Source organism: Hyla sarda, chromosome 2, assembly GCF_029499605.1.
Source record: "Hyla sarda isolate aHylSar1 chromosome 2, aHylSar1.hap1, whole genome shotgun sequence".
NCBI lineage: Eukaryota > Metazoa > Chordata > Amphibia > Anura > Hylidae > Hyla > Hyla sarda.
The window spans coordinates 235381751-235396380 of record NC_079190.1 but is presented as its reverse complement, the minus strand read 5'-3'; the positions used below and the strand labels follow the sequence as shown (position 1 = coordinate 235396380).

Here is a 14630-nt window from a genome sequence, read left to right as displayed (position 1 = left end):
TCACAGTCTGAAATAAAAAAAATTCTTCTATACACTTGTACTGAAATGTTTAGTCTAGCTATGTAATCCTGAGGTTTGCCATTTAAATGGGTTATCACAGCATACCACAATATCATAATATATGGCATACATGTTGTTATCTATGCATCTTGAGATATAATAGGGCACATATAAGATGTTTGCCTTTGTTCATATCTGCATCAAAGGCTTTGTCAGTAGCATCCAGCTCTTATTCTGTAATGCGTAACTGAAGGAATGTCATTTTTAAGCAATAATAACTCTGGGATGCTTTTACCTTTCATTCTGATTCTGAGATTTTTCGTCACATGTTCTACTTTATTTTAGTGGTAAATTTTCGTCGATACTTGCATCATTTTTTGGTGAAAAATGCCAAAATTAGATGAAAAATTTGAAAATGTTGCACTTTTATTTTATTTGAAACTCTCTGCTTATATGGAAAATATACATCCCAAATAAATTATATATTGATTCACATATACAATGTTACTTTATGTTTGAATCATAAAGTTGACATGTTTTTACTTTTGGATGACATCAGAGGGCTTCAAAGTTCAGCAGCAATTTTCCAGTTTTTCAAAAATTTTCTAAATCGGAATTTTTCAGAGACCAATTTATTTTTGAGGTGGATTTGAAGGGCATTAATATTAGAATACCCCATAAGTGACCCCATATAAAAACTGCACCCCTCAAAGTATTCAAAATGACATTCAGAAAGTGTGTTAACCCATTAGGTGTTTCACAGGAATAGCAGCAAAGTTAAAGAGAAAATTCAAAATCTTTGTTTTTTACACTTGCATGTTCCTGAAGACCCAGTTTTTGGATTTTTAAAAGGGGTAAAAGGAGAGATATCCCCCTAAAATTTGTAATCCAATTTCTATTGAGTAAGGAAATACCTCATATGTGGATGTAAAAAGCTCTGTGTGTACACTACTAGGCTCAGAAGGGAAGTAGCGACAATAGGATTTTGGAGAGTGAGTTTTTCTGAAATGGTTTTTGGGGGGCATGTCACATTTAGGAAGCCCCTATGGTGCCAGAACAGCAAAAAAGAAAAAAAAAAAGAAAAAACACATAGCATACTATTTTGGAAACTACACCCCTCAAGCAACATAACAAGTGGTACAGTGAGCCTTAACACCCCACAGGTGTTTGACGGCTTTTCGTTAAAGTTGGATGTGTAAAGAATAAATTTTTTTCACTAAAATGCTGGTGTTACCCCAAAGTTTACATTTTTACAAGGGGTAATAGGAGAAAATGCCCCACAAAATTTGTAACCCCATCTCTTCTGAGTTTGGGAATACCCAATGTGTGGACATCAAGTGCACTGCGGGCGCACTACAATGCTCAGAAGAGAAGAAGTCACATTTGGCTTTTGGAAAGCAAATTTTGCTGAAATGGTTTTTGGGGGACATGTCGCATTTAGGAAGCCCCTATGGTGCCAAAAAAGCAAAAAAAAAGCCCCACATGGCATACTATTTGGGAAACAACACCCCTCAAGGAACATAACAAGGGGTACAGTGAGCCTTAACACCCCATAGGTGTTTTAAAAATATCCGCTAAAGATGGACGTGAAAATTAACATTTTGATTTTCTTTCACTAAAATGCTAGTGTTACCCCAAGGAGAACAAGCCTCCCAAAATTTTTAACCCCATTTCTTCTGAGTATGGAAATACCCCATATGTGGATGTATAGTGCTCTACTGTTCTGGCCCCATGGGGGCTTTGTAAACGCACATGGCCTTCAATTCCAGACACATTCTCTCTCCAAAAGCCTAATGGCGCTCCTTCTCTTCTGAGCATTGTAGTGCACTGCATAGCACTTTACATCCACACATAGGGTATTTTTATACTCAGAAGAAATTGTGTTACAAACTTTGAGGGGCTTTTTTCCTATTACCCCTCTTAAAAATAAAAAATTTTAGATAACACAAGCTTTTTAGTGAAAAAATTAAAAATTTTCATTTTAACGTCCAAATGTAACGAAAATTTTCCAAACACCTGTTGGGTGTTAATACCCCTTGTTACGTTTTGTGAGGGGTGTAGTTTCTAAAATGGGGTCACAAGTGGGTGGTTTTTTTTGGTGTTTATGTCAGAACCGCTGAAACGATCAGCCATCCCTGTGCAAATCACCTCAAATGTACATGGTGCTCTCACTCCTGAGCCTTGTTGTGCGCCTGCAGAGCATTTTACGTCCACATATGGGGTATTTCCGTACTCAGGAGAAATTGTGTTACAAATTTTGGGGGTCTTTTTTTCCTTTGACCTCTTGTGAAAATGAAAAGTATGGGGCAACACCAGAATGATAGCGTAAAAAAAATTTTTTTTTTCACAATAACATGCTGGAGTAGACCCCAACTTTACCTTTTCATAAGGGGTGAAAGGAGAAAAAGCCCCCCAGTACGGAAATACCCATATGTGGCTCTAAACTCCGAAGTGAGCATGTACGGTCTATCAGTGCATGCTGGGAGTTGTAGTTTGAAACAGCTGGGCACACCGGTGCGAAACACTGAGTTAGGTAACAAACTCTGTGTTTCGCAACCAGTGTACCTTCAGCTGTTGCAAAACTACAACTTTCAGCATGCACTTACAGCCGAAGGGCATGCTGGGACTTGTAGTTATGCACCAGCTGGAGGCACACTACTGTAACTTCCAGCATGCCCTTTGGTAGTTTGTGCATGCTGGGGGTTGTTAGTATGCAATTGCTGGAGACACTCTTTTTCATAGAAAAAATGTGCCTCCAGCTGTGGCATAACTACACCCCTCAGCATGCACAAACTACCAAAGGGCATGCTGGGAGTTGTAGTTGTGCCTTCTGCTGTTGCATAACAACAACTCCCAGCATGCCCTTTTGTGCATGCTGGGAGTTGTTTCTAAGCAACAGCAGGAGGCCAGCCACTGTCTCCACCCCGGGGGCCCCGATTCCGCCATCAATGCTGGGGATCGGGGGCCCCCACTGTGTTCCATACTCCGGCCACTTGCTCTTGCCCTCCGGAGTAAGGGGTGGAGCAGGTGCCGTTAGGGACCCCCCACAGCAGGCGTCCTGATTCGTCGCCCATTACCGGCCAACGAATGAGGACGATCGTGTGGTGGCACCAGTGCCACCTCACTCCTGTTGCTAAAGGGTGATAGGTGCCGTGTCGGACGGCACCTATCACCCTTTTTTTCCTGTGACCCGATTGACCCGGAATCGCCGATCTGCATTGATGGGGTTGCACGGGGTGCCTGCTGAATGATTTCAGCAGGCATCCTGGTCCAGTCCCCACCTGGTGCGCAGCAGGGACTGGAATTCCCACAGGGGTACAGGTACGCCCTGGGTCCTTAAGTCCCAGGACGTCAGCGCGTACCTGTACGCCGTGGGTCCTTAACGGGTTAAAAATGGCAGGCTAGGCAGTGGAGTCAAGGGACCCCATTTTCAATAGTCTGTCAGAGGCCTTTGTTGTCTGTCACAGTCTAGCACTGTATTGTGGTTTCTGTTAATAAAATGAAAAAAAATAAAATAAAAAGGTCCAATATATAAAAAAGCCCAGGGCAACATAGCAGACATAAAACAATCACTTTGATAATAAACACAAGACAAAAGTGCCATGTGTTCCATGAATAAAATAAAAAAAAACTGTTAGCAAAAAGTACTTGATTTTCTCCTCTTGGAAACAATAGGTTCTATTCTTGACCATGATGTGTAACAGACAGATAGTGCTGACTCTGGAATCTGCAGCAGCATGACGAAAATTGATAGTGTTAACCAGCAATGGCTTTCAGATGTTATCACTCTTGTATAAAATGTAGCACACCCTAAAACTGCATGTTATGGCTTGTGTTTTGTTCAGCCATAATATATGATTATTTCTTATTGGTGTCATTTAGCCAATCACCGTACCTTGAAAATGCAGTGATTCTTGGAAAACCTATCTATAGATTGAAGGAGGCTCCTTAGAAGTAGCTAATCATATTCAGCTGATGTTGAAATTGTATTCCTGGAAATAAGGTTCCTTAGGGAATGACAAAAGACTTGCTGGCAGCATTTCTGCACAGCGGAAAAAGAGGAGAATATGTTCTGCAATTTGCACAAGTCTCACTGCATATTCCAGAATGCTGCTGTTTCTTTTATCAAAAGGTCAAAATCATTCCTGTCAACTTGTCAGTTATTTGATTTGTGACTACCAATGTCTGCTTTACATGATTTCTGTTGTAGCAGTATATCTAACTGAGGTGCTGAAGTGACATTGATATTACTGTCAATGGATTTATAAAGGTAAAAAAGGTTTTACAGAATTTGACTTACAGCCAATATACCTAAATTCCTTATACTGCATGCACATATTAATTAATAACTTTTTTTTTCACGCCACTTTAGTTTTTTTGCACCAAAATTTCCGAGTTAGTTGCCAAATTGTAAATGTCTGAAAATGACAGTGGGAAGAAGCTAATCTCACGTAATATTCCATGATTATTAGTGCCCAGACAAGCAACAACTGTGTGGATGAAACAAAGGCAAGAAGAAAAAAATAAATATAAATATATATATATATATATATATATATATATATATATATATATATATATTAGTATTGATCACCGAGACTAAAGGGTTAGCAGCAGACATCAGTGTGCTGATAGCAGCTGGGAACTGCAGTTTATGAGTCAAGCGCTGCTTCAGTGATTGCTTCATAGACTGTAAACCAGCCGCAATGTACATGAACACCGCTGTGCGCTAATTACCGGGGCACAGCGACTTACATGTATGTTGTGTGTTCTCCAGGGGTTCAATGTGAGTGCAGGTTATGTCACGGTGTAGTCAGGTAGTACAACCTGGTCTGTAATTTTAATTGAAACAACCATGATGACAGATAGATGTGTTGTTGCAGCCCTATGAAGAAAAATTTAGTCTAATTGGGGTTTAAAAACTCTTTTTTTTAATAATTTGCCAAAAATGAATTTTTATATTTCAAACATTTTTTTTCAAACAGAAATAGGCCCATAAAGAGCCATTGAGAGAGATTTATCTAATGATTTAGACAGTTTTTACCTGTCTAAATTTATCACACAGAAAGTCGCAGTCTAAATATGTGCGACTTTTCTGCGACTTTTGCTTTAGATGCATTGGTGCTGAAATTATCAATAGCGACTTAGTCACATAAAAGCCTTGCCACTTTTGATAAATTAAGCACACAATAGACCGGCCTAACCCTCTGTAGGTTGGGCTATGTTAATGCGGGATATAGACAACTTTGTTAAATCTCCCCCATTGTATTTATCTTTGCACAATATTTTGAAAAAATCAGGAGATTTTTAAATGCACATCCTACCGCTGGACAACCTTTTTATGTCAAGAAAAAAAATACATAGTAGGAACCTATTGGTTAGGTTTTTGCTTCTTAACCCCTTAAGGACTCAGCCCATTTTGGCCTTAAGGACTCAGACAATTTAATTTTTACGTTTTTATTTTTTCCTCCTCGCCTTCTAAAAATCATAACTCTTTTATATTTTCATCCACAGACTAGTATGAGGGCTTGTTTTTTGCGCGAACAGTTGTCCTTTGTAATGACATCACTCATTATATCATAAAATGTATGGCGCAACCAAAAAACACTATTTTTGTGGGGAAATTAAAACGAAAAACGCAATTTTGCTAATTTTGGAAGGTTTTGTTTTCACGCCGTACAATTTCTGGTAAAAATGACATGTGTTCTTTATTCTGAGGGTCAATACGATTAAAATGATACCCATTATTACATACTTTTATATTATTGTTGCGCTTAAAAAAAATCACAAACTTTTTAACCAAATTAGTACGTTTATAATCCCTTTATTTTGATGACCTATAACTTTTTTATTTTTCCGTATAAGCGGCGGTATGGGGGCTAATTTTTTGCGCCATGATCTGTACTTTTTTTTGATACCACATTTGCATATAAAAAACTTTTAATACATTTTTTATAATTTTTTTTTAATAAAATGTATTAAAAAAGTAGGAATTTTGGACTTTTTAAATTTTTTTTTGTTCACGCCGTTCACCGTACGGGATCATTAACATTTTATTTTAATAGTTCGGACATTTACGCACGCGGCGATACCAAATATGTCTATAAAAAATGTTTTTTACGCTTTTTGGGGGTAAAATAGGAAAAAATGGACGTTTTACTTTTTTATTGGGGGAGGGGATTTTTCACTTTTTTTTTTACTTTTACTTTTACATTTTTTTACATTTTTTTTTACACTTGAATAGTCCCCATAGGGGACTATTCATAGCAATACCATGATTGCTAATACTGATCTGTTCTATGTATAGGACATAGAACAGATCAGTATTATCGGTCATCTCCTGCTCTGGTCTGCTCGATCACAGACCAGAGCAGGAGACGCCGGGAGCCGCACGGAGGAAGGTGAGGGGACCTCCGTGCGGCGTTATGAATGATCGGATCCCCGCAGCAGCGCTGCGGGCGATCCGATCGTTCATTTTAATCGCGAACTGCCGCAGATGCCGGGATCTGTATTGATCCCGGCACCTGAGGGGTTAATGGCGGACGCCCGCGAGATCGCGGGCGTCGGCCATTGCCGGCGGGTCCCTGGCTGCGATCAGCAGCCGGGATCAGCCGCGCATGACACGGGCATTGCTCCGATGCCCGCGGTTATGCTTAGGACGTAAATGTACGTCCTGGTGCGTTAAGTACCACCTCACCAGGACGTACATTTACGTCCTGCGTCCTTAAGGGGTTAATATGGGTATGCCAAAAAGAAAATTTTACCTGAAGCCACTTATGCAGGGGTGTGTCGCACACATGCGCTAAATGCCCAAAGTTTTGGTTCTTTGTCTGCTGCTATGTGAGACCAATTTGGGTTTTGTTTAGCGTTATCTACCTTATAATGTATGTCTGAAAAAGCTGTCTGAGACACTGCTTTACTGTGTGTTGTGTTAAAGGGGTACTCCGGTGGAAAACATTTTTTTTTTTTCAAATCAAATGGTGCCAGAAAGTTAAACAGATTTGTAAATTAGTTCTATTTAAAAACCTTAATCCTTCCAGTACTTATCAGCTACTATATAATACAGAGGAAGTTTTTTTTCCCATCTGTCCACAGTGCAATCTGCTGACACCTCTGTCCATGTCAGGAACTGTCCAGAGCAGGAGAGTTATGCTATGGGGAATTGTTCCTGCTCTGGACAGTTCCTGACATGGACAGAGGTGTCAGCAGAGAGCTCCGTGGACAGACAGAAAAGAAATTCAAAAAGAAAAGAACTTCCTCTGTATTATACAGGAGCTGATAAGTACTGCAAGGATTAAGATTTTTTAATAGAAGTAAATTATAAATCTGTTTAACTTTCTGCCACCAGTTGATTTAAAAAGAAATCTTTTCCACCGGAGTACCCTTTTAATGTGTATAAATCACTATGCATAGTTCAGTCAGTTTCTCAATATGCCTCTCATAGAAGTGAACAGAGAAACTGATATCCTGTGCACATACAAGTCACTGTATGATTTGGTGAGTCTCTTTGCTATTAATGTGGTACAGCCAGAGGCTGGAACAGAGCAGATATCTCTTTAGTAAAGGCATCAGCAAAAAAAAAAAAAAAAAAAAAAAAAATTTGTTTCATTTCTATGCACGTAATGGGGAAGATCTTTTAAAAACATGTGTAGAGGAAGTGTGGTGCAGTTGCTCATGGCAACCAATCAGATTGCTTCTTTCATTTTTTCACAGGTCTCTTTAAAAACGAAAAAGAAGCATTCTGATTGGTTGCCATGGGCAACTGCACCACACTTCCTCTACAAAGGTTTTGATAAATCTCCCGCCAATGTTATTTACTAATGGAACAGAGGATCCAAGTTATGGTAGACGTGATAAGTAGCCAGATTTACTACTCAGCAGTCTTTGAAAGTAGTAATGATGATGATAGTGCGTCTCTTTTATTCTTACCATAAACCATAAGTTAGAGTAATCCAAAATTGACTTTACAGTTACACATTTATATGATCAGTTCCCTCCTCTTATAGCATTCCCTCAACCACTGTGCCTAATAACCGGCGGTTACTTGTGGGGCTCGTTCACAATACGAAATTCAGCAAGAATTTTTTTTTTTGCACTTTCTGTTCAAAGGTAAATGAAGCAAAAATTATGAGGAATTGGCACTTATTTTGCGCCAAAATTGAATATTATTTAATTAGAAAAATATATAATACATAACCATGTGTAAGAATCATAAACATTCAAGTAAAAACTCACCAGTTTGCAGGTTCACCATTTACATTAACAGCATTTCTTAAAATGAATACTGTGCAGTCTGATTATATAAATCTTACCTTGTATTTTCTTCTTTGAAATTCTTTTCGGACCTTAGAAGTTTATCCATCCATATAAACCGTCTGAGAGCTCTTGGAAGAAGTTGTCCATTAAGCCTATCACAGACTGAAGTCATGGTACTTGAGTCTAATGAAATGATAGCACAGATTGAATTACCCAGCACTTCAGCCCCAGCACTGCTTAGAGGTGGTGGTTTTATCTGATGTCCTGAAATTCCTATGGGAAAAAAGATCACAACAAAGGCATCATATACATTTAGAAGTATACCAACATAGCAATACATCTTAAAGAGAACCTGTCACCAAACTAAACTTTTAATATATTGTTCCTTATGTAAATATAAGACACTTTTCTATTTACTTGCTATTAAAATTCTCAACCTTTATATGTTTTTAATGTGATTAAAAAAACGGCCACTAGGTGGCTCTGTTCTGTTCCCTGCACAAGTCAAACAGTTAGTTTGGTCCCCACCTGGACATGCAGAAGTCCAAACTCAAGTGCGTGCGGGGCATGGCGAGGCACAGCTTTTTCAGGCTTCAACGAAATTGTGCCTGCTAGGGAACGGACACTTTCTCCTGCCGGGAGCTCACACAATGTCAGCAAGGGGAAAGATATGATACAGAGCTTTGTATAGCTCAGAATTCTTTTTTAAGGGCAGGAGGGGTGTTAGGAGCAGTTAGGGAATATAATCTGAGTTAGTTTACAAAATATGGTTTGAAAAAAGTTACGCTTTAAATATTGTTTTCCAATTAATCAATCTCCCTCCATGTAGATGATACATAGAGTACTTCAATAACTATGGTAGCTATATAATACAAAATGCTTACATTGTGGAGGCTGATTATATTGACAGTTTTTTTTATTTTTATTTTTTAGTTAACAAACCAAGACTCAGGGCAGTGTCCAAACTTTGCAAAATAAAACATATACCCTTCCATATTCATTATTCCACCGCAACAGAGAGCATAAAAACATTTTGATAATGGTGTAACTAAATAATGTATGACAAAATCCTTTATAAATATGACAATTTAATAGGGATACAGTAGCTTGACAGATTATATAAATTATATTTTATTTATTTATTTATATTGGTTTCATCAAGTACTACCGTATATATTCTAGTATAAGCCGAGTTTTTCAGCACGATTTTTAGTGCTGAAAACGCCCCCCTTGGCTTATACTCGAGTGAACTCTCTGCCTGTCAATCCCTTAATCAGTGGTGTTCAACTTGCAGACCTCCAGATGTTGCAAAACTACAACTCCCAGCATGCCCGGACAGCCATGGGCTGTGGGCCTTCGCCTTCATCCGGACCCCCCCTTTAGTTTTCTACTCACCTCAGTGGGAAGGAAGGGTGAGCTGGTCCGGGCCATCTATGCTGCAGGGACCGTCCGGTGGGGACGGTTAGTCGTTCCGGACTGTACATTTTCACTGGGAGGCCCTCTTCTCCTCTAGCTACGGGCCGGCCCTGGAATAGTGACGTTGCCTTGACGACGACGCATAGGGACTTTCATGCGCATGTACGTCCCTGTGCGTCGTCGTCAAGGCAACGTCACTAGTCCGGGGCTGGCCCGGAGCGAGCGGAGAAGAGGGCCTCCCGGTGAAAAATTTACAGCCCGGAACGACTAACCCTCCCCACCAGACGGTCCCTGCAGCATAGATGGCCCGGACCAGCTCACCCTTTCTTCCCACCGAGGGGAGGTGAGTAAAAAACTAAAGGGGGGGGGGGTCCAGATAATGACAAAGGCCTGCGCAGTTGTCTTCAACCTGTGGACCTCCAGATGTTTCAAAACTACAACTCCCAGCATGCCCAGACAGCCGATGGGGGGAGATGATGACATGGTGATGATGACGGGGTTGAAAATGACAGGGTGATAATGACAGGGTGATGATAAAGGGGGTGATAATGACGGGGGTGTTAATGATGAGGGTCTGGATGATGACTGGGGGGATGATGACATGGGGGGGATGATGTATTTCCCACCCTAGGCTTATAGTCGAGTCAATAACTTTTCCTGGGTTTTTGGGGTGAAATTAGGGGCCTAGGCTTATATTGGGGTCGGCTTATACTCGAGTATTTACGGGATATTTATTGTATTTTTAACAATACTTGTAGGGGATAGTATTGTTTCTTTGCTGACTTGGGTCTAAAGTATAAGTTCCCAGAATGCCACTCTGAAAGAATGCCTAAATGGCAAAGCAGCAGTGTTACATTAAACAAACTCACATTTTCATGGTATAAAGGACCACTTGAAGGGCACACAGCAAATATACCAGCAGGTCTATGGCACCGCAAAAGCCACTGCAGTTCATTGATTTAAAGCGCCGCTTTAAATCAATGATCTGCAGCGGTGTCGCGGGGGGATAAATAGCCGATAACTTATACCGGAATATCAGTATAAGTTATCGGCTATCGGCCCCAACCTCCACAGATTATCGGTATCGGCCCTAAAAAAACGATATCGGTCGATCCCTAGTTAGAATCTAGACACACAGTATTGATAAGCATTCAGTTGTCATGTGATTAGTGGAATATTTACTATGCAGTCTATAGGGGTTAGTACTGTAGTTAGCATCTAGTTACCAGGCAACAACTAGCAAATGGAACATTAATCATGAACCTTATAGAGATTAGACAACAATAAGTGCCTGATCCATGATGTTCACTTGTGTAGCTCAAGAAATGGCAACCCTAGTGATTCATGGTTCACAGCTTCATTACAAAGTACATGTCATATCCAAGTATCTTTGCCAAAGGCAGTTCTGGGTTGAAGTATTTTGAGCAGAGAGAATAAGTGTGAGATGTTGAAGTGCTTGATGCTTTCAGTGTAAAGAAATGTCATTGTACTTGGCTACTGGTGTTAATAAGAATAATTACACAGAGTACAAAGCATAATAACTATTCTTTTATAATATTGTACACTGTTTTTACAATGTCACACCACCCCCTGTGGATAGAAGTTAAAACTAGAATAAATATATTATTGCAAAGCAAAAAAAGAAAGAAACAAAAATTAAAAGAACAATATATACAGTACAGATGATAATTAAAGGTAGGAACACAATATTTTGATCAATAAGGATTTACACCACACATTTCAATGATATCTACGCTTGTAACTTAAATACTTGATGACACTTATTTAATTAATAAAGAATCACATAATGAACAGTGACGCATCAACTGTCATTGTCCATTACCTCCTTGAGATCAATAGTCTTACGTAAGCATGTCCACAATAACAACCAATGACATATGTAACATCATGCTCAGGCAAAGAGCCATTTTTAGAACAAGTAAATGAACTGTGTGACATGCTAATGCTTGCCCGCAGAGAGTAAGGATTTACAGATTAGATTTGAAAGGATATATACCAAAACTGGGTCAGATTTATCAGTAGGAGTTGCTAATTTTAAACATCTTCGTACTTATCACTTTCCAGTACTAGCCAGGCATATGTGCACAGCCTTTGTTTAAAAGGACAGTTATGCAATTTATTTGTGCAACTATATTTTCACTTCCTTGTAAACTTTAATCATTACATAATTACAAAAAAATAATAATCTGAGTCTGAACTTTAATCATAAAATAATTACAAAAAAATAATAATCTGAGTCTGATTCTGGCCTTTTGGTTGTTTCTAGCCCTTGTTGGTACTTCTGTTCACATATGCCTCCATTGAGGCTTCCATTAACCCTTTAAGGACCCAAGGTGGACGTTTACATCCTGTGCCAGCTCGTGGTAAGCGCATTTCATACCTGGTGGGGCCCAGCTGCCGATAGCAGGCTGATGTACACTGCAATGAAAATTGATTGGGATGTCTAAAAGCGTTAAAATTCATCTGCCAGACCATAACGGCGTGGTCCAGTGAAATACAACTAATACAACACAGAATAGGGGATAAGTGTCTGATCATTAGAGTCTGACCACTGGGACCCCCCGCAATCTCCTAAATGGGTCCCGGCTTTGTGAGAGGAACGCATGCTGCAGATGGCGCCCTCTCCATTGATTTCTATGGGAGCTCTAGAGATGTCTGAGTACAACAGTCAGGTCTCTTCTGCTCTCCCATAGAGAATGAATGGAGCGTGTGCCATGTTTGATTGGATGCATTAGGGATATCTGAAACCCTTCCTGCGTAAGTTTATAGTGTCCCCAAAATTTTTGTCAGCCATTATGGTATTATATTCTTGCCTGTCAGAATAGGTATTCATTGCTGGAGCGCTCTCCATACCATTTGAAATGACTAACGGCACTCAGCAGGTGTGCCCTCTCTTTCCCTTAATTTTTACCCTCATCATGAAGCCCTTTACTTGAGGTCATCGTCAGAGCTCTTCGGTATGTCTATTGGTGGTACTGATGACAGGATTGGGCTGTTTGCTGATGATGCCATTATATGTCGTAACATATATCAAACCCACAGTCCTCCTTGCTCCCTGTGTCTTGTATAATAACTGCATTCAGCAACACCAGCTCTTATAAGCTGAATGCAATCAAATCTACTATATTAGTTTTAAATGATCCTCTGTTGAGGATTCCTTGAAACTGCAATTTCCCTAAACATGGTCGGAGGGCTAGATTCTATATTTAGGTGTAACACTTATTGATCTGGATGGCTTCTGTAACTTTTTCCACCCTTAAACCACAACTTATGAAGGACAAACAGGGATTTTCCTTCCTGCAGGTATCATGGGTATGTGAAATAGCAGTGACCAAAATGATGCCGAAGACTTTATACATATTTTGCAATTTCCCTATTATTTTACCATCCTCTCTTATATCTAACCTCCAGAAATTGTTACTTAAATTTATTTGGGCAGGTAGGCGACCAAAGGTGAGTGCTCAGATACTCTATCTTACACGCCAAAAAGGGGGGATGGGATGCTCATGTCTCCACATTTATTTCCCATCAGGTAGTATTACTTGAACAGCTGAAAACTGGTGGTGGCAGGGCGAGGCACCTCATATGAGTCTGTCCTTTTGGACCAACCCTCACTCAAATTGGACCAAGGCTGGTATAATCCATGTAGGCCAAATCTCTTACCCCACAGATCGTCTTCCTTTTTGCTCTATTATCTTCTCTTTAGCTTATAAAGATTTATCCAAGTATCTTAGACTTGATGGGATGCTAGTGATACCAACTATGAACACTATTTAATGAATAGAACAATACTTACTAAAGGTATATCTGTAGGCTACTCAGAGATGCTTTTTCTTACTTAACCTGACTATTACTCCTTTCAGGTTAAATGGGAGGAGAACTTGGAAGCACCTTTTCTAGTAAACAATAGAGATGTCTCTTTACTCTACACAGGGGACTTTCTAAATGTGCCATCACTTGGAGCCATCCCAAAAACTATTCTACTGGTGGTACTACCACCTAGCTAAAATGTACTTCAACTCTTTGTGCTCTGTTGGAGATGTCAAGGTGCCACCGGAACTCTTATGCATATTTGATAGACATGCTACATTATCTGCCCCTTATGAAAATGCAGTAAAGCATTTCTACACACTCTTCTTTATGTAACTATACAGTAAGGTCCAGAAGTGGCTCTTTTGTCACTCTCCCTAGAACACTTACCAAAAACCTGCTTAACTGTATTATTGCATGCCCTCCCAATGCCTAGAACCTCCATTGCCAAACACTGGAAATAAGCAGCCATCCCTGACCTCCCCGCTATCAAAGCTGTAGTGCACCATAATTTTACAATGAAAGGCCTCATAGCTAGGAGAATTGGAGCTAACTCCACTGGAGCTTCAAGATTGACTACTTCTCCGGATGGATAGTCTGTTATATTGTCTGAGTTTAAAAATAGGATTTATTGTGCTGTGGTGACTTCTCACTCTTCATGTCTTCACTCTAACCTTCACAGATGGGGTTGTTATGTTCTGTTCTAATTTGTATAGAATGTTCCTTTATAATTTTATATCTAAGTTCCTTGGCCCAGATTTATCAAACTGTGTGGGAGAAAAAATAGAATGATTTTTCCACAGCAACCAATCACAGCTCAGCTAACAAGATCTGGTAAAGTAAAAGCTGGGCTGTGATTGGTTGCTGTGGGAAAATCACTCAATTTTTTCCCTCCCACAGTTTGATAAATGTGGGCCCTTGTTTTTTATGTTATAAAAATCTAAATAAAGTGTTATAAAAACAATATAATGTACAAAAAAACCTGCACAGTGAATTACGTAAAAAATACGAAAGTATAGAATTTCTCATTTTTGGTCACTTCATATCCCAGGCAAAAATGTATAAAAAGCGATTAAAAAGTCCCATCAAGAAAAAAATGATACTGATAAAAACTACAGATCATGGTA

General features: G+C 39.5%; 1 protein-coding gene across 5 annotated transcripts in view; it reads right to left on the bottom strand.

Moving 5' to 3' along the window:
• LOC130355880 (uncharacterized) overlaps window positions 1-14630 on the bottom strand; it is a 501680-nt gene that overhangs the window by 359259 nt on the left and 127791 nt on the right. For all 5 annotated transcript variants that reach the window (XM_056556685.1, XM_056556690.1, XM_056556686.1 and 2 more), the window contains exon 7: window positions 8313-8529. In XM_056556685.1, the coding sequence (XP_056412660.1) occupies window positions 8313-8529 (217 nt within the window). The remainder of the gene's footprint in view (window positions 1-8312; window positions 8530-14630) is intronic.